Source organism: Periplaneta americana, chromosome 7 (genome assembly GCF_040183065.1).
Source record: "Periplaneta americana isolate PAMFEO1 chromosome 7, P.americana_PAMFEO1_priV1, whole genome shotgun sequence".
NCBI lineage: Eukaryota > Metazoa > Arthropoda > Insecta > Blattodea > Blattidae > Periplaneta > Periplaneta americana.
In genome coordinates this window covers 111552399-111575752 of record NC_091123.1, presented here as the reverse complement: position 1 = coordinate 111575752, position 23354 = coordinate 111552399, and the positions used below count along the sequence as shown (strand labels likewise).

Sequence of the window (23354 nt, the reverse complement as noted above, 5' to 3'; positions counted from 1 at the left end):
ATTTACATATCACCAGTGAAGTTCCGTGATTGTGTTCCACAAAAGTAATAGTATTTGTAATTTGCTAGTGAATTGTCACGTATTCTAATACATACATGTACTAAAGCGATTTAAATACATTTCATAATATTAAGATATATTTTGATAAATATGTTGTACAGAATATATTTTCTTGCTTCCATTTCCTTCAAAAGAAACAATTTAATCCCGTTTGACATCATTTCAATAATTTTGCGGTGTTTGGAATTTCGTGACAATTAAGTTTCGTGGGTGAACATCGTTACTAATGGCATCTTTTGGTAATATGAGAAACTGTCACGGAGCATTATGCGGGGATCGCGGAAAAACATGGTGATATTAATGAAGTAAATCTTTCATTATTAAAGAAGTAAACTAAAATAACACTGCAGCGTTGCGAAATTCATAGAACATTACAGCACTATCAATCTTTGCTCTACAACGTACCTTAAAATACATTATGATTAAAGAGACAAACAACTGGAAAAATCATATTTAAAAAAAAATTACTCCCAAACTAAATGCAGCATGTTTTGGTAGATCTATGCAAGAGATAGTAAATATTAATACCTTAAAAACAATATACTTTGCATACTTTCACTCAGTAATGAGTTTTAGAATAATATTCTGGGGAAATTCTACAGACAGTAACAGTAACTTATATTCCTACTACAAAAAAGATTACTTAGAATAATAGTAGGTGCCAAATCATTTTCAAAAAAACTACAAACCATGCCCATGGCTTGTTAGTATATTTTTTCATTAATAAACTTCCTTGTATGTAATTGTGAAAACTTTGTAACTAATGCAACAGATCATAGCATAAATAGGTCTACTCGTCAAAAAAAATTACTTTCATATTCAATTGGCAAGTTTATCATGCTATCAAAAATGAGTGCATTATATGGCAGTAAAAAATTTTAATAGCCTCCCTATGGATATAAAAAAATCAAATTCAAAACATAAGATTATTTAAGGCCAAATTAAAAAGTACCTAATTTCTCATGCCTTCTATTCTGTAGGTGAATTTATGACATTCAACAATCTTGCATGAACATTCCTGTCTTGTTTAAGTATCAATACTATCCCCTTGTGTTGTACTGTATATTGTAAAACTCTTCTTTATTATTTCAACTAGACTGTGACTAAAATTAAGATTTTGTAGTACTATTAGGATTTTTTTACATGTTCCACATTCCAGCTGTGAAGCGATGTATGAATACCATATAAATACAATATAATAACCTAATTCGATGAATGAAATAAAAAGATAAACTGTTTAATGTTATGACGTGATATGTTTATTGATATGACGTCATTTGTAGCGATTCATTGGTAATGTATGAAACACTGTAATTCTTTTGTGGAACAGAAAGATACAATTCCATACTTTACAACATCTTTCATCAGTAATTTTTAACTTTGTGGAATAGGCCCCTGGGGAGTTTTCAGATTCAAACTCAAATGAAGATAATAAATTTCTGAAAGTGATCAAAATAATTTTGAAAGAGGAAACCAAGCTTCAACTCTTCTAAATGATAAAAATGATTAGTGCAGCTTCCTCCAGAAACAGAGAAAAGCCCAGTTGATCAATGCCATACAATTATGTTCTGTAGCATTTACTCTTCATTTATTACTCATATCAAAATTTGTTTTTATTTTTACCCACCATCCTATTACAGGATAAAATAAATTCCACCTTACAGGTGCTTCATTTGTTCATCTGACATAGAACACATGAGGTAAGAGAGATATTAGCTGACAGTATCAGGAGGCACTGGAAGTCCACACCTAAATGCATGTTCCTTTTAAGATAAATGTATTATTTTCATTTGCTTTTTTTCTACATAAAAACGATTCTTAAATAGAGGGAATAACTTAATGTAAAATGATTTTCAATGGTTCACATATGCGATCAAATTACGTCTTTCCTCATAGTAAAGCAAACTTATGGCAATGTGCATCAACCTCAGTTAAAAATGTAGTAACCATGGGTTATGAAACCATGGTTAAAATGCAATTTGAGTCCACCATTTACAATTACTGGTCATTTACACATAGTCAGCTGACACCTCGTTTAACTAAATGGAAGATTTAAAATTCTAAAGAATCCTAAAACATGGGTTGAAAAAATCTAATTTTTAGTTTTTTAAAACCTAAATATATGGGCTGTGATAATGAAATATATTAAAATTATTTTCTCCCAAAAAATGTTCAAGGAAAAAGCGTCCAAATATCTTCTAAGCTGACAAACATGGTCCAGTAATCCCTCTGTATCTGCGGAAGATATCCAAAACTAACCACAGATATGCAAAACTGCAGATAACAGTGAACCTATAAAGAAGCCTTTTTTTCGTTAACATACATATATAGTGAAACCCCAATAATACACACCCATTTGTTACGCTATTCTGCATTATATGCCCTTGGTGAATATAATAGACTGGAATGCAACCCTTGAGTACCTGCAAGACTACTGTATTCAGAGCCTGTTCTTCTTGCTGGCAGTTTTAAATCGCATTATCAATGAAGACTTGACAAAGTGGAAGTGGAAGCAGTAGATATTCCAAATCCTTCTTGCAACAAATCCTTTGCCGCGGTTTCTGTGATTCGTAGATTTATTAATGTTTCTAGTAGCCAAATTACTGATATTACTTCAGATTTAAATTGTGCGGAAAATACAAATTATTCATAGTACTGGATTAAGTGCAAGACAGAAAACAATTTTTGACTTTGTTTAATAAAGGGGCACTTTGATAAGACAGTGTACTTGTTCTGACATTTTCTGAAAGGAAAGAAAATAAAATAACCTTTTATCCTGCATAATTACAGTATTTAATCCTTAAAATTTTTCAACAAAAATTTATGTTGATTCATTACCTTTGTGTCAAAATTTAAAAAATCCAAAAATGACCCACTCTCGCTAATATGTAGTCCCATTTATGCATTTTTATGCGGTCCCTTGAAGAGCATCTTAATGAGGTTTCATGCGTATGATAAAGTTTAATTTGATAAATTAGAAGCAATCAGACATTAAGAGAAGCAAATAATAATACAAAATAATAATAAATACGTTGTACATTATTACACTTGTGAAAACAAGCACTTGCTGTCTCTCTTGTTTCAATGTAATTAATGCACCAGTTTTGAGAATACTTTCCACATACTCAACTTGTGAATTAATTAGTTAAAAATTGATACAAATAGTACAGCTAGTCTCAAATACATTTTAACATACATTTCTTTAAAAAAAAAATACCTTAGTCTATTATAAGGTGTAATTAAATTTTTAGATTAAGACACTAGGCACTAAAATATATTTTTAAAAATTTCGCAGAGATTAACTGCAGACAACTGAAACTGTGGACACAGATTCTGCAGATAAGAGGGGATTACTGTATACAGAATCATCACTCAATCAATTTTGTGTTACAGCAGTAAAATATGGACTATACGAAAAGTAGATGATAATCAACTTACGACAGCCAAAATTAAGTCTATTAAAACTAAAACTGCACTATGATTATTGCTAAACCATATGTGTAATGAAAATATAGAAGAACTGAAAATGGAAACTATACTTCAGTACAGTCAAAATTACAGGAATGGAGGTAGGGATATTCAAAGACTAGAACATCTTTGAAGTGTCACCATTAATTAAATTTTTTCCTACAGTTTAGAGGCTGCAGATAACATCTAAAATTTAAATTATGGTTTATTTAACGACACTCGCAACTGCAGAGGTTATATCAGCATCACCGGTGTGCCGGAATTTTTGTCCCGCAGGAGTTCTTTTACATGCCAGTAAATCTACTAACATGAGCCTGTCGCATTTAAACACACTTAAATGCCATCGACCTCAGCCGGGATCGAACCTGCAACCTTGAGCATAGAATGCCAGCGCTATACCAACTGCGCTACCGAGGGCGACAATAACATCTAAAAACATAGTTACAGACCATATGAAACCACCGAAGTTTAAAAATTAAGAAGGACGAGGGAGAAGAGAACAAGACGATGATGAGAGTATTGGGGTGGTCAAAAATAAACTCACCATCATTTTCATCTACTCCTTCAGAGATGGCTTCAACTTCTCGTTGCTGACAGTAGGTTCCACGAAATTCAAGGCCACGCATCTGAAAAGTTACTAATCCATTTCCAAGTTCAATTATGTGAACTAGGCAGTTGAGGTAGTCTGATGCCAACACAAAACAATCTCCTTGTGTAACTGGTCCCCATCGTCCTACAGACAAAAAAAATTAACTACGTATTAAAATATTACCAAGAAGAGTTTAACAAAACCAATTTATTTCAGGATATTCTGGAAAAAGTTAAATTAAAATTATTGATAATAATTTCAAGCATTTTTAAAAGTTCAATATACATGTATGTGTGTGTGATAATTTTGTAACTACTGTAATGCACAATGAGACGACAAGCCAAAATCTCTCACTGAAAATTCTATTAATTTTTCTTGATTCTGATTCACTTTATAACACTTTTAATATTTAAAATAAGATTAAAATTTAAAACTTAAAAACTTCAATATGTTAAAATATATTTTATACATTACCTTTCTAATTACAGTAAAATCCAGTTTTAACATTCCTGTTTTTAAGGAATAATCTGTCAAGTCCCAACCAAATTACCATAAGAATAATGTAATTAATTTCCACTTTTAAGGAAACCAGTTCAAGGAAAATCCCAGTTTTAATTCAAGTGGATTCTGTGATAATGAAGCCTGAAATATCAAATCGACTTCCAATAATCAATAGTACCAGCATAATTCTTTATGGTCTTGCTTTGCGTTGTTTTCACACAGTGGTTGCTTTACTTGCTTTGTTCTCGTGAGTTGTGTGAATCCTGTTTCCAAGCATTTTTGTTAGTTTATGCATCGTTATAATGGTGATTAAACGGAAGAAATTAACTATCGGACGGAAAGTGAAAATAATAAGGGATGTCGAGATTAATCCTCAAATAATACTATTGCATATGGCTAAAAGGAATGGTTTGCTAACTACATCATTATGGGGAATAATGAAGAACGAAGACATTTTCAATGTTGAATTTCAGTGTCATTTGGATTCAACCAAACAGAAAATCATTCATGCCTCACCATTTAAAGAATTAGAAAATATTACAATGAAATGTATTGTAAATAATAGTTGTAGGTCTACTTAAATAATTATAATGTTTGGTATATAACACACATATTAGTACTAATTATTGCCTTTCCTTTTACCATTTTATGTAAACCCCTTTTAAGGAAAACACTCCCATTTAAAGAAAAGAAAAGTAATCCCTCAGAGATTTGTTAAAAAGAGCTTCTACGGTATATTTTAACACAATGAACTTTTAAAGTTTCTAAGTTTCAAACTTTTATCATATTCTAAATACGAAAATTCTATGTTGGTGTTGAATTCTTTAGTGAGATGAAGGCGAGAATTCGCCACAGATTACCTGACATGTGCCTTACAATTGGGGAAAACTGGGGAAAAAACCCAACCAGTCCAAGCGGGAACTGAACCCACACATGAACATAACTCTGGATCAGTAGGCAAATGTGCTACCGCCTGAGCTATGCCGATGGCTAGCATGACTTCTTTCAGACGTGAAGTAGAGTTTGTGAACTCGAGTAATAGATTTACAGCATGTAAAAGAATCTTGACCCTGACTGACGAGACTACAGACAAAATCACTAGCTAGCTGATTCTCACCTAACCAATTCCCTCCCTAACAGACAGATGTTGTTGTTGTTGTTTTCTAATGCCAGGCGTTTGACAATAAAATCATTTGACCTCTTGCACTCCAATATTTTTCAAAGATATTATCATGGCCAGCCACCAAAGCACAGATTTTGAGGTGTTCCGAATCCATTTCTTGGTTTGAGTTGCACAATGGGCAGTTAGGGGACTGATATATTCCAATTCTATGCAGGTGTTTAGCCAAACAATCATGGCCTGTTGCCAATCTAAATGCAGCTACAGACGATTTTCGTGATAAATCGGGAATTAACTGTGGGTTTTGATGCAGAGAGTTCCAATTTTGTTATCAAATTTTGTTTGTTGAAGTCTAAGTATGTAGATTTAATAAATCTCTTCACAGAGTAATACGTAGATTTAGTAACAGGTCTGAAAGTAGCAGTGCTGCCCTTCTTTGCTAAAGCATCCGCATTCTCGTTTCCCAGGATTCCACAATGGGATGGTATCCATTGGAATACAATTCTTTTATTGAGTGATATTAATTGAGAGAGCATTTTAGTTATTTCTGCTGTTTGAGATGAAGGTGTATGTTTAGAGACGATTGATAGAATAGATGCTTTGGAGTCTGACAATATAACTGCATTCCTAAATTTATTGATGTGGCATAGAAGATTCCTGAGACATTCACTTATTGCAATGATTTCACTGTCAAAACTTGTTGTTCCATATCCAAGTGATCTATAAAGTGAGAAGAAACAGCACGTAACACCTGTACCGGCACCTTGTTCTCTGGAGATCAAGGATCCGTCGGTGTATAAATGAAGCCAGTTTTGTGGAGAGTACCTAATATTAACTGTCTCTAAAGACAATTGTTTCAGTATTTCAGTGTTTACTTCTGATTTCAGTATTTCTTCTGTTAAATTTAGATTATATTCTATATTTAATAGAGTTAAAGGGTTTAGACCTCGATATGTGTGTCTGTAACTAGAAAGTGAATTATTGAATTTAGTGGCAATGAATCTTTGACTAAGGAATTCTGATATCCATCTAAACATATTGCTGGAGATACCTAACTTCCGGAGTTTTAGTAATAATTTATTTCTCCAAACAGAGTCATATGCTAACTGAAAGTCAATAAATATTGCCAAGGTATCTTCTTTCTTGTTAAAAATGTCTTTTATTTCTTGGCCGAGGCGTATGACTTGTTCATTGGTAGAGTGTAGTTGTCGAAAGCCGGCTTGTCTTGGTGATAAAAGATTTTGGGATTCTAAATACCAAGTTAATCTGTTGGAAATCATGGACTCCATGGTTTTTGCTATCATGCTTAATAGTGCTATTGGTCGATAACTATTACCTTCATGAGCAGGTTTCCTTTTTTGTGAATTGGCACAATGTTTGCTTTTTTCCAAGCTGCAGGAATTGAGGTGTTCCATGATAAATTGAAAATGGATAAAAGTACAGACTTGGCTTTTTCCCCCAGATGTTTTAAAAATTCAGAATGAATGTTGTAACAGACAGATGTTGGTCTCTACATATCAATTACTCAACTGAAACTACATGACATATTTTTGCAGACCATGTCCTGATATCATAAAGGCTTCTGCTCGACAGAGCAGAAAATATGATGCTGTAGCAACTAAATTCGATTGCTTCGGTGTTTAATAGACCTTCCTAAGTTTCCTTATCAGTGAGTTTGATGATGATGATGATGATGATGATGATGATGATGATGATAATACAGTAAAATTTCATTTACACATTTTTATGGGGTCTGAAGAAACAATGTGCGAGAAAAACATATAACTCAAATCACACTTAATAAAATCAGAAATAGCATTTGAAGACTATAATAAGGAGAACAAGTTAATTTAACAAAATTTTCACAAGACTAATTTAGAACTTCATAGTTAAACCATCTTTGAGTCTGAATAATTTCGAGGGAAAAATTGTTCTGGGGCGGGTATCGAACCCGGGACCTCTGGTTAAACGTACCAACGCTCTACCAACTGAGCTACCCGGGAACTCTACCAGACACTGATCCAATTTTTCCCTTTATATCCACAGAACTCAATGTGGGCTGACAACCGTCAAGCAACCAACATTGAGTGCACACTAACTCTGTGTGACTTAAATTGTGGTTTTCTGTTAACGAACAGTGACGTACATTATGAAAATCAAGCTTTCAGGTAAAGTTGATTTGAATAATTCCGAAGGAAAAATTGTTCCAGGGCCGGGTATCGAACCCGGGACCTTGGTTAAACGTACCAATGCTCTACCAACTGAGCTACCCAGGAACTCTACCAGACACCGATCCAATTTTTCCCTCTATATCCACAGAATTCAATGTGCGATGACAACCATCAAGCAACCAACATTGAGTGCACACTAACTCTGTGTGACTTAAATTGTGGTTTTCTTTTAACGAACAGTGACGTACATTATGCAAATCAAGCCTTCTGGTATAACTCCCTGTAAAGTTGATTTGAATAATTTCGAGGGAAAAATTGTTCCGGGGCCGGTTATCGAACCCGGGACCTTTGGTTAAATGTACCAATGCTCTACCAACTGAGCTACCCGAGAACTCTACCAGACACTAATCCAATTTTTCCCTTTATATCCACAGACCTCAATGTGGGCTGACAACCGTCAAGCAACCAACATTGAGTGCACACTAACTCTGTGTGACTGAAATTGTGGTTTTCTGTTAACGAACATTGACGTACATTATGAAAATCAAGCTTTCAGGTATAACTCCCTGTAAAGTTGATTTGAATAATTTCGAGGAAAAAATTGTTCCTGGGCGGGGTATCGAACCCGGGACCTTTGGTTAAACGTACCAACGCTCTACCAACTGAGCTACCCAGGAACTCTACCAGACACCGATCCAATTTTTCCCTCTATATCCACAGACTTCAATGTGTGCTGACAACCGTCAAGCAACCAACATTGAGTGCACACTAACTCTGTGTGACTTACATTGTGGTTTTCTTTTAACGAACAGTGATGTACATTATGAAAATCAAGATTTCAGGTATAATTCCCTGTAAAGTTGATTTGAATAATTTCGAGGGAAAAATTGTTCCGGAGCTGGGTATTGAACCCGGGACCTTTGGTTAAATGTACCAACGCTCTACCAACTGAGCTACCCGGGAACTCTACCAGACACCAATCCAATTTTTCCCTCTATATCCACAGACCTCAATGTGGGCTGACAACTGTCAAGCAACCAACATTGAGTGCACACTAACTCTGTGTGACTTAAATTGTGGTTTTCTGTTAACGAACAGTGACGTGCATTATGCAAATCAAGCTGTTCGTTAACAGAAAACCACAATTTAAGTCACACAGAGTTAGTGTGCACTCAATGTTGGTTGCTTGACGGTTGTCAGCCCACATTGAGGTCTGTGGATATAGAGGGAAAAATTGGATTGGTGTCTGGTAGAGTTCCCGGGTAGCTCAGTTGGTAGAGTGTTGGTACGTTTAACCAAAGGTCCCGGGTCCGATACCCGGCCCCGGAACAATTTTTCCCTCGAAATTATTCAAATCAACTTTACAGGGAGTTATACCTGAAAGCTTGATTTGCATCTTTGAGTCTATAATACATCAATTAAATTTATAACACATATTCTTGAAGAATGTAAAGATTATTTGTAGGAATTCTTAGCTGCTTAAAGCCAAAACTGGTTTATGTATTATATTTCACACTTCAATCCAGAAAATTTTACCTTACCTTGTTCTTCTAATGTGCACTTCATTTAATAACATGTGAATATTTTACAAAAAGTCAGTTATTTTGGACTGCTTGCTCCTAAGGAATAAAGCATGCCCTCAAATTGAAGTAACTGTTCCATAATTTGTTCAATTATATCACGATGTGTTACAAAAGATTTCAACGTATCCAAAACAGTAACAGCATCATTAAAAGACACAAACTTGGCGGAAACAAGAAAGGGCAGTTTCTAACTTCAATAAATTTCAAAGTGGGCTGTATCTTAACAATGAACATATGCTGTATTTTTGCGTTTTTACACTTCAATGGCAAATCTAATTTCGAGTAAAATTGATTTAGAATGTATAAATGACGTTCGTATCTCCTGGGGTTTAAAATACAAGTGTAAAAGTTGATAAAACGTATAAGTGATATAAATTGACATGGAAAGTGTACGAACTTTCTGCTGGGACTTGAGAAAAAAATGTGTGGAAAACATGTAAGTGTGAAACATATTGATGACGATAATAATAATAATAATAATAATAATAATAATAATAATAATAATAATAATAATAATAATAATAGTAGTAGTAGTAATAACAACAATAATAACAACAACAACAAAACAATCCTAAAGGTTGAATTTTTAATGGACTGACAAGAAAACTGTTAATGAGCTGATGTTGAAAGCTCTCCTAAAAACTGCCTGCAGAGATCTCCACAAGAGGTACATAAATACAAAATAGTAGCTGTCAATATCAATTTAAAGATGTAAAAATATATTTAAAATATTTATTAACAAACAATGACACATACTTGGAGACAATTTTTTTCTCTTGTAAGGAGGAGGGACTCAAAGGCTTGTACTACAGTCTGAGGCTTATTGTGCTTACCACTCCTATTCTGTGAATGATTGGGTAGCTGATGGCCACACTCTTGTACAAGTGCAGCATGCTGCACAGTGAAGTTAACCCAGGTTATTGTATTGATATTGATGATGATGATGATGATGATGATGATGATATGTGTATTAATGATTGCGAAATGAGTCCCACATCCAACGCCGAAAGTTACTCAGCAATTTCACTTCAATTGGTTAAGGGAAAACCCCGAAAAAAAACCCCCAACCAGGTAACTTGTCCCAACCAGGATTTGAACTCGAGCCCGCTCGTTTCATGATCAAACGTGCTAATCATTACTCCACAGCAGTGGACCTGAAGAGAATTACCGAGTTTCCATTATCCTAGCATTCAGCACAATGTGCCAGATGAGAGAGAACAATACTATTTCTGACCAGAGGTCACTCAATTTTTCAATCTTTAATTTAAGCTTTAATTTCACAACCTTAAGTTAGTATGGTAAGCTAATTTTTTTGTATTCGTCTGTCTGCTATGGGAGATCTAATTAAATAGAGGTTTCTCATAAAAGGTAAAAGGTAAAGGTATCCCCGTAACATGCCATGAAGGCACTTGGGGGGCATGGAGGTAGAGCCCCATGCTTTCCATGACCTCGGCACTAGAATGAGGTGGTGTGGTCGGCACCACGCTCTGACCGCCTTTTACCCCCGGGAAAGACCCGGTACTCAATTTTATAGGAGGCTGAGTGAACCTCGGGGCCGTTCTGAAAGTTTGGCAACGAGAAAAAATCCTGTCACCACCTGGGATCGAACCCCGGACCTTCCAGTCCGTAGCCAGCTGCTCTACCAACTGAGCTACCCGGCAAGATATTTTATTTTTTAAATCAATAATTATTTAATGATACTTTATTAATTGCGTAGTTATCTAGCATTAGGGGAAATGGTGATAGCAAGATGGTATTTGATAACATCAGTCTGAGGATTCATCATGGGTTTATCTAACATTCGCCTTATAGATGTGGAAAATATGGGGAAAAACTCTTCTTCTTCTTCTTCTTCAGTCCCTTCTGCTGCTAAGCGTCGGGTTAGCCTCTCTCCATCCATTTCATCCATTTTTCCCGGTCTCTACACATTCTCTTCATCTCTACCATAGTTTTTCCTTTCTGTTGGCCTATTCTTTCTATTGTATCCTCCCATTTAATCCTTGGTCTTCCTCTTTTCTTTCTTCCTTCCACTCTCATTTCCATCACCTGTTTAACCTTCCTTTCTTCTCCCATACGATATACATGCCCAAACCATTTCAATTGCCTTTCATTAATCACCTCTGTTAATGCTTTTCTCATTTTAACTTCTTCTCTTATTCTGTCATTCCTTATCCTATCTCTTCTGGTCTTTCCTACAGTTCTTCTAAGATATTTCATTTCCACTGCTGTTAATTTACTTCGATGTTTATCTAAGAGTGGTAAGCTTTCGGTACTATATTGTATTATAGGTTTAATTATTGAATTATATATCTTTATTTTAGTCTTAGTGGTTATTTCTTTTTTCCCAACTATTGTATTATTTATTTGATAGTATGCTGATGTTGCTTTCTTTACCCTGTTCAGTACTTCTTGATCTACTCTTCCATCACTAGTTATTATTGTTCCTAAATATTTAAAACTTTCCACTCTCTCCAGGTTTTGTCCTTCACATTCAATGTTAAATTCTGTTTCCTGTCTATCTTCCTTAGAGATCCACATTACTTTACTCTTGTTGACATTAATCCGCATCCCTTTTCTCATTAACTCTTTGTTCCATTCCATCAACATGTGTTGTAGCCTTTCAGGTGTTTCTGCTATTAATGCTATATCATCCGCATAGATTAACATTTGTAAATATACTGGTGGAAAAAACTCAACCAGGCAATTAGTCCAAACAAACCTATGACAAGTGTAGCTCTGAAATACAAGTCTGGTTTCTGTTCAGATGTAAGGCTCCTTCTGAACTTGATTAGAAATTAATCTCAAACTATGAGTAGTTACTATTCAAAGTTCAGGAAAGCAATGCACTTACCAAGAATCAAATCTCCACAAAGAGAATGCTGCAACGAGCGGGTGAGATGTTCATAGAAGATCGAATTTAAATTGTTGTCATCTGCTCCTAGATTGCGTTCCAAGTGAGATGAAAGGCGAGTATTGGAATGATCCACACGTCTTGTATTGTAATCTCGCTCCCAAAACTTGACTGGTCGGACATAAGATGCCAGAAAAATGGCACTGCCCAAAAAAGGATTGAGAGGTGTTGAAAGAGCAGCCGATATGGCAGCTTGTAAAAACAACATGGCCGAATGTGGTACACTAAATGGCTGAGCAAATGCATGAAATGCAGAACCCCATGTGATCTGCCAAGGAGCGATGTATGTCACCACAAATTGCACCTGCAACAAACATATTAACCAACATGTAATATTGAAAAATAATCTAACATCAATTTCATTTAGTGAAAAGGTTGCAAGACAGTATGCTATGTAATCAGTAAATAAAGTTCACTTTTATACTGTATTTACTCGAATATAATTCGTACCTGTGCTAAAAACCACTCAAGATTAAAATTATAATATCAAGACAGGTTATAAAGGGTCCCTTAGGTTAGCTATACATCACACTCATCCTCACTTGCAGTATCAGAACTGGAACTTTTAGTCAACAGATCTGTACTGTTGTCAGAACAATGACTGACAATGACTAACATCAAGCTAATCTTCGTTCAGTAATTTCATTGTGGGAAAATTCTTTTGGTTTATTTAAAGATGCGCGATTGTTGAAAGTTGTATACATAAAATATCAGAATACAAGAAAAAAGTGTCATTAAGTCATTACCATAATATTAAAAATAATACTCGTATGAATAATTATTGCTGTCGAAACTGGACATGAAATTACAAATGAAAAGTGTGCAAATGATAAGAAAACAAGAACCTGGAATGGCTGTTTCCATCAGTGGTTTCCCTCCATACCTTGCAGCATAAATACAAGGCGCGTCCATGAAGTAACTTTCCCACTCGTCCCACAGCTGGCAAACCATATGTTGCGCGAAGAGACTGCATGTATGTGGTAGAGTAATGTCCTGGCATGGCGCATGCGCTAGCGGAACTTCCTGAGTAAGTTCAGTAGCTTCGTTGCATTGGTTGAAGATGGACGCTCCTATTCCAGCTCCTGCCGAGTGTGAAGTGCAATCAATTATATAGTTTTTGAATGCATAGGGCATAGCGCCGATTTAAATTTATCGTCAGCTGTGCCAGGTCTATGGTCCTAACATCATGAGCAAGCAGATGGTGTGTTGCTGGTGTAGACAATTTTCAACAGGATGCCAAAATGTGCATGACAAGGAGCGCAGTGGGAGGCCAACCATCATCACAGACGACTTTGTGGAACAACACACCATCTGCTTGCTTGCTTATGATGTTAGTTCCATAGACCTGGCACAGCTGATGATCAATTTCAATCGGCGCTATGCCCTGTGCATTCAAAAACTTTATCACCGATCGCACTTCATACGTGGTGGGAGCTGGAATAGGAGCGTCCATCTTCAACCAATGCAACGAAGCTACTGAGAGCACTTGAAAGTTAAGTTAGCGCATGCGCCATCCCAGGACATTACTCTATCACGTACACGCAGTCGCTTTGCGCAACATATGGTTTGCTAGCTGTGGGACGAGTGGAAAAGTTACTTTATGGACGCACCTTGTAGTGTGTTATTTTAAATTTGTTCGAGTCTTTAAGTGTTTGCATGCGAATTTAATTAGCCATTGAATATAATACTCTGGTTTTTAAGACTTTTGCCAAAAATTGCATTTATTATAATCGCAAAACACAGAAATTTCAACATTATAATAACACGAATAATAGAAAATGAGACACTTTCTTTTTCATAGTCCAATGATAGCCTACTGGTTGACAATCTTGACTCAAGTCTCTTCCTTTAGGAATTGTATCTTAGATGTTACCTGTTATGCACCATATGAACTGTTGATGACTGCAATGATGATTAATGAAAAACAGTGACATGATGGCAGACAAAATGGCAGTATCCCGTGAAAATCTGCCTGATACAATGCTCATGATCATTTAAATTCATTGGAATTTGAACCCAGGTTTCTGGTACTGTTAATGCTTAAGCTGTTCAGCTAATGGTTCAGCCAAGATACCAAGAGCTATTGTAAATGTACTCTAATGTACACGTCGTATTTCAGAAACATAGCATAATTTTACGATTAAGCAAGAGACTGACATACCTTGAGTAGGAACTCGTAGGTTTTACTGAAGATAATCCCCATAAAAAAATAATCAATGAGAAATGTCTCTGAGGCATTGCTGTAATCCATTCTGAAGAACAGGACAGCAAACACCAAGACCAGGTACTGTGTTGATGCATCAGAAAAAGATCCACGTAGACATTTCAGTCCACACACTACTACCACCAATGATCCACCCAGTGGACCAAATTTGTTAACAATCTTTGGAGAGTCATTGGTCAGAGCACCCAAGAATAAAACTGGATACAGAATATTTCTCTCCAAAAAGCATAGGCAGACATAAACCTGAAAGAACACATTGTCTACAGTTAAATTACTGCTACTCTGCCAAGAGTAATATGAAAATTCATTAATAAGAAGTTGTCTGTTCCGAGTACAGTAAAATCCCTTGTAACCGGCAATACTAAAACAAAACAATGGCACTTTTGGCTGAGCCAAAAAAAAAAAAAAAAACTGCCAAATTGAGAGTCTGGGCCATTAGTGTTGCCACATTTGGAAGTTCGCACGAATTTTCGTTTTCAGTGAATATTCCAACCTAAAATTAATGTATTACTTGTGTTGTGTGATGTGTTCTAATACAGAAAATCCACACAGTTTTTATATTTATTCACTTATGAGCAAGTGATAGAGAAATAAGCTTCACATGGCTGCAGTATCAACATTTGGCACCATTAAATATGAACTTTTTTTTTTTTGTATATACAGGTATTTATTCAATTATCTGGCAAAATCTCATATCCAAAACTAACCTGGGCCCTTTGATGCCAGTTAAGAGGGATTCTACTGTAATTCACAAAATGTTTTCATTAACAAAACATACATGCAAATTATGTAATTATGTCTTTCAGTTTACCGAATAAAGTTTAAATTTCAATATAAGTCATGTAAAAATTAGTAGCAGTTTTAATGGAAATTAATTTGTAAAGTAAATTATCATAACAAAGTAGAAAAGAATATAACTTACAAATTGAATTTAATTCATGTACACAAAGAAACAGCATAGTTAAAACATCGTTTGCCCACTATTTTGTCTCTGTACAATACTCTGAGAAACAATGAAACAGAGTGCAATAACAATAAAGACTGTGAATGTACATCTAACATTTGTCTGAAGCAGATAGGACTGGCAGCTGTAAGAATTTATTCATTTTACAACAGTTTGCAAAACAACTTCACAAAATCAGTGACAACTTGCTACCTTTTTATCACTTCATTTTAAATATAAAGTAAGATAATATGGATTTTAGTTAATTTACATATTTTGATGATCTTCAGATATCAATATTTTGTAAATATTATTGAAGAAATTTTTAATATGGAAATTTCTGTGGACAAAAACCAAAATAATGACATTTCATTGCAAATACTAGGGCATTCGATGAGTAATGGCAACAATGCTGTAAATCAGTGCTCCTAGTGGTGACCACTGAAATCTTGTACTACATAACAGAACAGTGATTGTTTCATAAATCTGCAACACTGAAAATCTCGAAGTAGTCATATTTTGTAAATACACTGGCTGTTTCTGATTTGTAGTAAACAATATAGCCCTAAAGATACGAACAAAGGTGCTGCATAAAAATTCAAGTTGCAAGAGGAAAACTTGCAACTCAGTGCTTTAGGATATTACAAGAAGCCTGTGGGAGAGAAGTCCTACCATACTGAATTATTTCAAGTTGGATGGAAGCGAGGCTTTCACTTTCAATCAAGAGTTGACATCCGAAGAGCTTCAGTGAGAGAAATATCCAGAAATCCTGCTGCAGATTGAGTCCGCCATGTTCCAAGAATTTGGCAACATATTATTGACATGGCAGGAGACTATATCGAAGTATGTAATGTCAAAAGTAACCTAAACAAATTTAATATGAAACAGTATCTATGTTGCTATTACATTTCGAATGCCCTAGTACCTTGTATGAAACAAAATTTGCACTGATGTAAAAATTTAAGAACAAGTTAACACATTTTAATACTTACGCTATATCATCTCATATGAACAAGAAAAAGATATAAATTTCAAAGCCACATATTTTGTAACAGTCATAGGAATTATTAATTCAGTTTTTAAGCTCAGCCTGGTAGAGGCCATACAAGATTAAGAGGGTACAATATATTGGCAAGACCTACTCTAGCCAATGGGTCTGAAGTCTGAACAATGACGAAGAGGGATTCCAGAGAATAACAGCTAGTGAAATGAGATTCATGAGGAAAACAGCACAATATACAATTTGGGATTAAAAAAAACAAAATGAAGATATTTTGGAAGAACTGGAAGTTAAACCCGAGACTGATTTTCTACATGAATACAGAGCTAACTGGAAGAATCATGTAGAAAGAATGCCAAGAGCAGAGGGCCACAAACATCCCTATGTTATCATCCTTTCAGAAGATCTATTGGAATACCCTTAAAAATATGCCATGAAACCATAGAGACCACAACGGATCACTAGGTCCAAAGCTTGAACTGGCTGATGATGATGACAAGATGAATACGTCTTCATTACGTGGCTACCACTGACATTAAATTCTTGTTCAGGATATCAACGTGATTTGCCTATGGAGATGGAGTTACTAAGATGATAATGAAAAGAACAATGGAACACAGAATACAAAATAAAAGTTACAGAGATTGGTTTATTAAAATGATGTTGCAACAAAATAAGAGAAGATTGAATACCAAATAAAATAAGATAAAAAATTATTAAAATGGCTACACATATCATTTGACTTATGGAAGTTTCATGAGTGCTCAACATTAGAGAGACAGAAAAAGGTCATGGAGGAATAAGGATAATACAGCTATGCAGAAGAGGAGATTTAAGGAAGAAGACTGTCTGGACAGAGCAAGATGGAGAAAGGCATTGGCCAGATGGGAGGGGTAGCAAACACTCCAGAACATTTGAGGGGAAAATGTGGGAGGCTGTTGGGTGGAATGGTACACGGACTTAGGATGGTGGGACTGGTCGTTGGGGTGTTGGCGGTTAGGTTGGTTTGACATGAGTGCAGTCGGTGGGCTCACAATCAATCCCAGGGGTGCACAATAGACCTCAGGTCGCGATGCACAGGGATATTCCCCCTCCCAGCCTCATAGAGAGAGTAAAAAAAAAAAGAAGAAGAAAAGAAAGAAAAAAAAAAGGAACAGTTGTAAAACATCCCCAATATAAGTAAATATATGTATTTTAATTCCTCCAAGATATTTAGCATTACACTAGTTTTTCGATGCTCGCTGTTTAATTTGATATCTAAGATTATCTAATGGAGGGGAAAAGATGTTAATATTCAATAAAAATTGACATGAATTTAACAATAATAAAATAAGTTAGCTGAAAGCACTGTACTTACTTTCTCGAACCACATGACTCTTGCTGCATCCCTCACTTCGAATTGGCCATGTTCATGAGAACGGAATACTGGTCGTGCTAAACATAGCCAAGGCAACTGCTTTCTGAGTTGGGGAAAGACGTAGTGAAGAATGAAGCCTAAGAAACCAGCAACAGCCCACAGCACAGGATTTAGTTCTGGCTGAAGAGCGATGAATACTGTACTACAATGAATGCCAAATACGAACACTGCAACCAAGACACAGATGATAGCATCTGATTTCAGTCTGGCATGCACTGTATACTGCAGTTTCTGTGGTAGGGGATCTTCAAGCTCTTTTTCCTTCTCTGACATTGTAGAAGGTTCTTCAGCAGAAGCTGCTGTTGGTGTTGCGTCTGTTTTTGAATTCTTGTTGCCAGTATTTGAAGACTCTGTTCCATTGGCAGGCTGTGTTTTTGTACGATTTCCATCATCCTGCTTTTTCTCTTCAGATGATGAGTTTTGTCTCCGATGTGACTGACTGCGGTGGTGATGATGCTGGCGATGATGACGATGATTGTTATGTGGTTTGCCACTTATAGGGGAGGAAGAAGGTTCGTGGAAGAAGTCATGTGGAGGCCACAAGTGTTCCTTCACAATGTTCCAAACAGCAGAAGGATCACTTGCACTTCGACTCAAATGATAGGCCGTTGAGACAAGAAGGCCACAAAATATGGAAAAGAGAATGTGTTGGGAAGTCTTGGGTTCACTTAGTGCCCCATAAGCAAACCCGTATAGGAAGCACGCCGCAAGAATGCTACGGCAAACACAGTACACTGCTGCTAACAGACTGGAAGTTGCATTTCCACCAAACACATGTATGTCAATCTGCTCCAAAAGGTACATGAGAAACGTATTAATCTGTGGGAAGAGCCCAAGACTGAACACAATAGGAAAGCAAAGAAGGAATGTAGCAAGAGCATCACGAGACATTCGCACAAGAGCCTGATTTGTGAAGTACACTCCATACAAAGTGAAAGCCGTATGACTATAGCTTCCATTATCTGCGAGACTAGCATGGTGCAATATTAGCACCAGGGCACTCACTAAGCAGAAGTACACAGGCCGACTGAATGCAACTATTCGATTGAATCCATGTGTTGGAGAAGATGCGTCAGGCTGAACACTCTTGAGAAGAGAGTACTGGCATCCAGCTATGACGAAACAAAATATGAATGCAAAAATATCTCGGAAGAAACCAAGCTGTAGGAGATATGAGCCAAATACTGCCACTAGAATGGCCAGGGCAAGAGAGAGAAATGTCTCATCCCAGGTGAGGTTACGATCAAGTAGAGCCAGCAGTGCCAGGCGGTCGAAACGTATCTTCACATGAGTACATGGTGTGATCCAATACTTGTAGTAGTGGCGAGGTCGAATGGGTTCCAAATCGTTGGGAGTTTCTACAGCATCAACGTATCGGAAGCGGCTCCGTGCAAGTGTGATGTCTGTATCAGTCTCCCCTTGTGAACTCGAGGTAGGTGGCACGGGGACTATTGTAGAATTTGGCTCATTCAGCATGGCACCAGGATTGGCATGATGATGTTGGTGGTGTCGCACCTGCCTGCTGAAAATTAATATTCAATCTTCCAATACATACTTTTACAGTTAAAATTTGATGATGTTATTTTTTAAATTTATTTTACTTGGTTATTTAATGACGCTGTATCAACTACGTGGTTATTTGGCGTCAATGAGATTGGTGATAGCGAGATGTTATTTGGCGAAATGAGGCAGAGGATTCGCCATAGATTACCCGACATTTGTCTTACAGTTGGGGAAAACCTCGGAAAAAACCCAACCAGGTAATCAGCCCAAGCGGGAATCGAACGCGCGCCTGAGCGCAACTCCGGATCGGCAGGCAAGTGCCTTAGCCGACCGAGCTATGACGGTGGCTGATGGCGTTATTACCTTCACACTATTTATCAGATAATACCCTTGAAAAGAATGAGAAGAAATTACAATAGAATCCCTCGTAACAGAACCACGGAACAAAACTAGGGACAGATAATCAATTTTGCTGGTTAAAACATTTTATAGGTTACTTGAAGACATGCTAGTTGGTATAGTTGACGCTATCGATTAAGGCAGATGAATTTTATTAATCAGAACTCCAGAGCGAGTTACTCTTAACTGCAAGGTCGGTTGTTATCTTAGTCGCAACAAACTGCAGCTGGGATAGGTGAGACATAAGAGTAAACATACATTCCTGATTATCCTAGTGAACTCGGATGGACAGTCATCTCCAAAAACAATGCACATATAACCACTTTTATACAACTGCAGTAATCTATACAGTATGTGTGCATGCGTATGAAAAGAGAAGTCCCCGGCACACTGTTTTCGAGATAATTCCAGTTGCTGCTGCATAATCTTTTCCTCGTTACTATACTGTATAAAGACAATCTACATATATATACTGTATACACAGGGACATCATTTTACTTTTACTAACATTTTTAATATTAACCTGGCTATATCTTCGGATTAAAGGTCTATAACCGGAAACACCGCTTGCTCCCCCTTCCAAGACTGGAGTTCGATGATACTGGCGTAAAATACAAATCACTTTACTAGGTATAGAAGGGAAGAAAAGTAGTTCATCCTTTTATGTAAACTAGGAAATATCGCAATTTTAAGTTTGATAATTTTCATTAGGTTTTTGTTTAATCAAAATACAGTACAGTATTAACACTTAGTGTTTTTACTCACGAATTGAGCTATCTATTCGGACGTATCAATTATGCAATGTATATTATACTGTCTACAGCACATTGGCGTACAATATAGAGAATGAAGTTAAATTGAAAAATAATCATAATATGGATATTTAAACGCATTTTTGAAAATTATGGCCGTTCATTTCGATACAGGCTTCAGTTCTTTTGTGCATATTATCGCACTATAGACTATTGTACCTAATTCCAATTAGCAGTTTCGTCCTTCGTACGAGTAACTCATGTTGAAATAATTCTATACCTACTCTATAAAAGAGTACCTTATGTACTGTAAATTTAATCTTCACTTTTGCCTGATCCAAAAAGATAAAATTACTCAGAAATGCTATCTACTGTTCGTTCAAGTGGTTTTGTCGCAGGATCATAGAAAGGGGGGGGGGGGGGGATCACGTGACAGTTAATTACTTAACGAGGCCCTTTTATTTAAGTTATTTTAAACAGTTGTATAATATTATGTAGACGTCCAATTTCTAACAGAAATGAATGTTTTCAGAAAAGAGCTAAGACAGCCCAGCTACTAGACTTTACAGAGGGGCGAACAGAAGCAGGTGGGGGAAACCGGGATGCGACATAGGCAAACAGACGACAGTACCTGTGCGAAAATATGATTCAATATAGAAAGCTCTTTCGTCACTGCAAAACACGAACATATTTCTGGAACGTACTATACTCACTCAGTACTGCAGTACGCGGCCTCGGTTCTATGTGGAGAACGGTAGAGGGGGTGGGAGTGAAGTGCATTCAAAATCGCAGGTACAATAAAAATTGAAATAAAAATAAAATGATGTCCCTGTATAAAAAAAAAAACTATTCTATAATCAACGGACTGACTAATCATCTTAAATCTCCTTAAACCCTGTGTGTAGGTTTCTGTTAATCCTTAGTCAAAAGATAAGACGAAGTTTTACGAAATACGAACATTAAGGGATGTAAAATAGGAGGTAATAATGATCAAAATATACTGGTTTATTTTTTGAACCAGCAGCCATTCAACCGTTAAATTTAAAACAAACGCTCCTTTATAAAATTGAGTTACACTGTTCATCTCATCTCTCAGAATTGTTTCTAAAATATATAAGGAATGTAAAAAAAATTCAACTTCATGTATGTACATTCAGATAACTTTTGAAGATTTTTTTTATCCCCTAAAGAGCAGAGAGGAGAGAGAAAGGAGATGACAGTTTAAAAATTTCACTCAAGTATTTTGAACTAGCCGATGTAGAGACGTAACATTTAAAATGAAGGTTACTCTCAACAATTTTGATTAAACATTTTCCGATTTTTTAAATACCATCTAAGAAATAGTGAAAAGGCAAAAGGGAATGAAAAATCTCAAGTCATCCGATCTCGACGAAAGTTGATATCTGGAGATCTTTCATCCATCAAGCTCAGACTGAAAAACACAAGAAATGAATCGACGGCTTTTCTCGTGACCTATTATCATTCCTTGTAAACACATGCTATGCGTGATTTAAATCATTAAATTAAGCTCTCATATTCATCTGCTTCCATTAATACCTTTGGAACATGAGGTTTCTTGCTTGGTTTATCGAATTACCACAGGTTATTAATTGAGAAAAATTCGTTCCGGGGCTGGGTATCGAACTTGTGACTCCCAGTTACACGCATTAGGATGTCTAACCACTGATCTACGCCGAGACTCAATCCACAGTATCGGATCGAATCTCGTAGATTATCGAATTACGTATTTCCTTATTTCAGCATACCTATTCTTTCAGTAATATATCCAACGTATCAATTCCTGTCGCTTCCGCAACTTATTCTCATACTTCATGAATGTTTGTTATTAATGAAAACAACTCACATCTATTTTTCGCCTGTCGCTTCATGAAGTAATGAACATTTGCAATAATTACTCGGTTCTGGTTATGCAATGTTTTTTTTTCATCTTAATTTAAAAAATGCAGGAGGTGAACGAAAGTCATTTACGGCACTCTCATGAATCGGACTGTACTGTGGTGTGTTTATTAATTAGTCTAATAATGACGATACAAGAGGCGAGTGTGAACATACAGGGTGTTTCAATAATACGGGGCATAACTTCAGGTATGTATTTCCCACATGTAGACAATCAAAATAGTTCATTACAACATGTGTCCGGAAATGCTTCATTTCCGAGTTATGGCCTTCACAACATTGAAATTCACCGGAACGTTTTTCTTTCCGCAGGTCGTTGTCATTACAGAAGATGTTCAAAATGTCCACCTCCTGCTTGAATACAGACCTCACATCGATGTCTCACTGACCTGCGAACACGATCCTAAACTCCAGGAGTATTGCGTATGTCCTCAGAACATGCCACAATTCGATTCCGAAGGGATTCCAAATCAGGCACCGGAGATGAATAAACCAATGATTTTAAATGTCCCCACAAGTAGAAATCGAGAGGGTTCAGATCAAGTGAGCGTGGAGGCCAAGCAATTGGGCCACCTCTACTATCCATCGATCAGGAAACCTTCGATCCAAGTACCGGCGAGCCGTACGACTGAAGTGTGAAGGAGCGCCATCATGCAAGAAGTGAATGTGTTGACGATTGATCAGTAGAGTGTCTTCTAAAACATGAGGTATGGTGTTTTCCAGGAAGTTTGTGTAAGCCTGCCCCGTAAGTCTGTTTACAAGTACATGGGGTCCAACTAATCGATCACCAATGATA

General features: G+C 36.4%; 1 protein-coding gene across 13 annotated transcripts in view; it reads right to left on the bottom strand.

Annotated features, from left to right (window-relative positions):
- LOC138703364 (pecanex-like protein 1) overlaps nt 1-23354 on the bottom strand; it is a 255059-nt gene that overhangs the window by 80776 nt on the left and 150929 nt on the right. For 12 of the 13 annotated variants that reach the window (XR_011333137.1, XR_011333138.1, XM_069831164.1 and 9 more), the window contains 4 exons: nt 17928-19509; nt 14565-14870; nt 12344-12707; nt 4073-4261 (listed from right to left, as the gene is read on the bottom strand). Coding sequence is in view for 11 of the 13 variants with exons in the window: in XM_069831164.1 (XP_069687265.1) it covers nt 4073-4261; nt 12344-12707; nt 14565-14870; nt 17928-19509 (2441 nt within the window). In the remaining 2 variants the exon portion in view is untranslated. The remainder of the gene's footprint in view (nt 1-4072; nt 4262-12343; nt 12708-14564; nt 14871-17927; nt 19510-23354) is intronic. The other variant, XM_069831168.1, reaches the window with a different exon arrangement.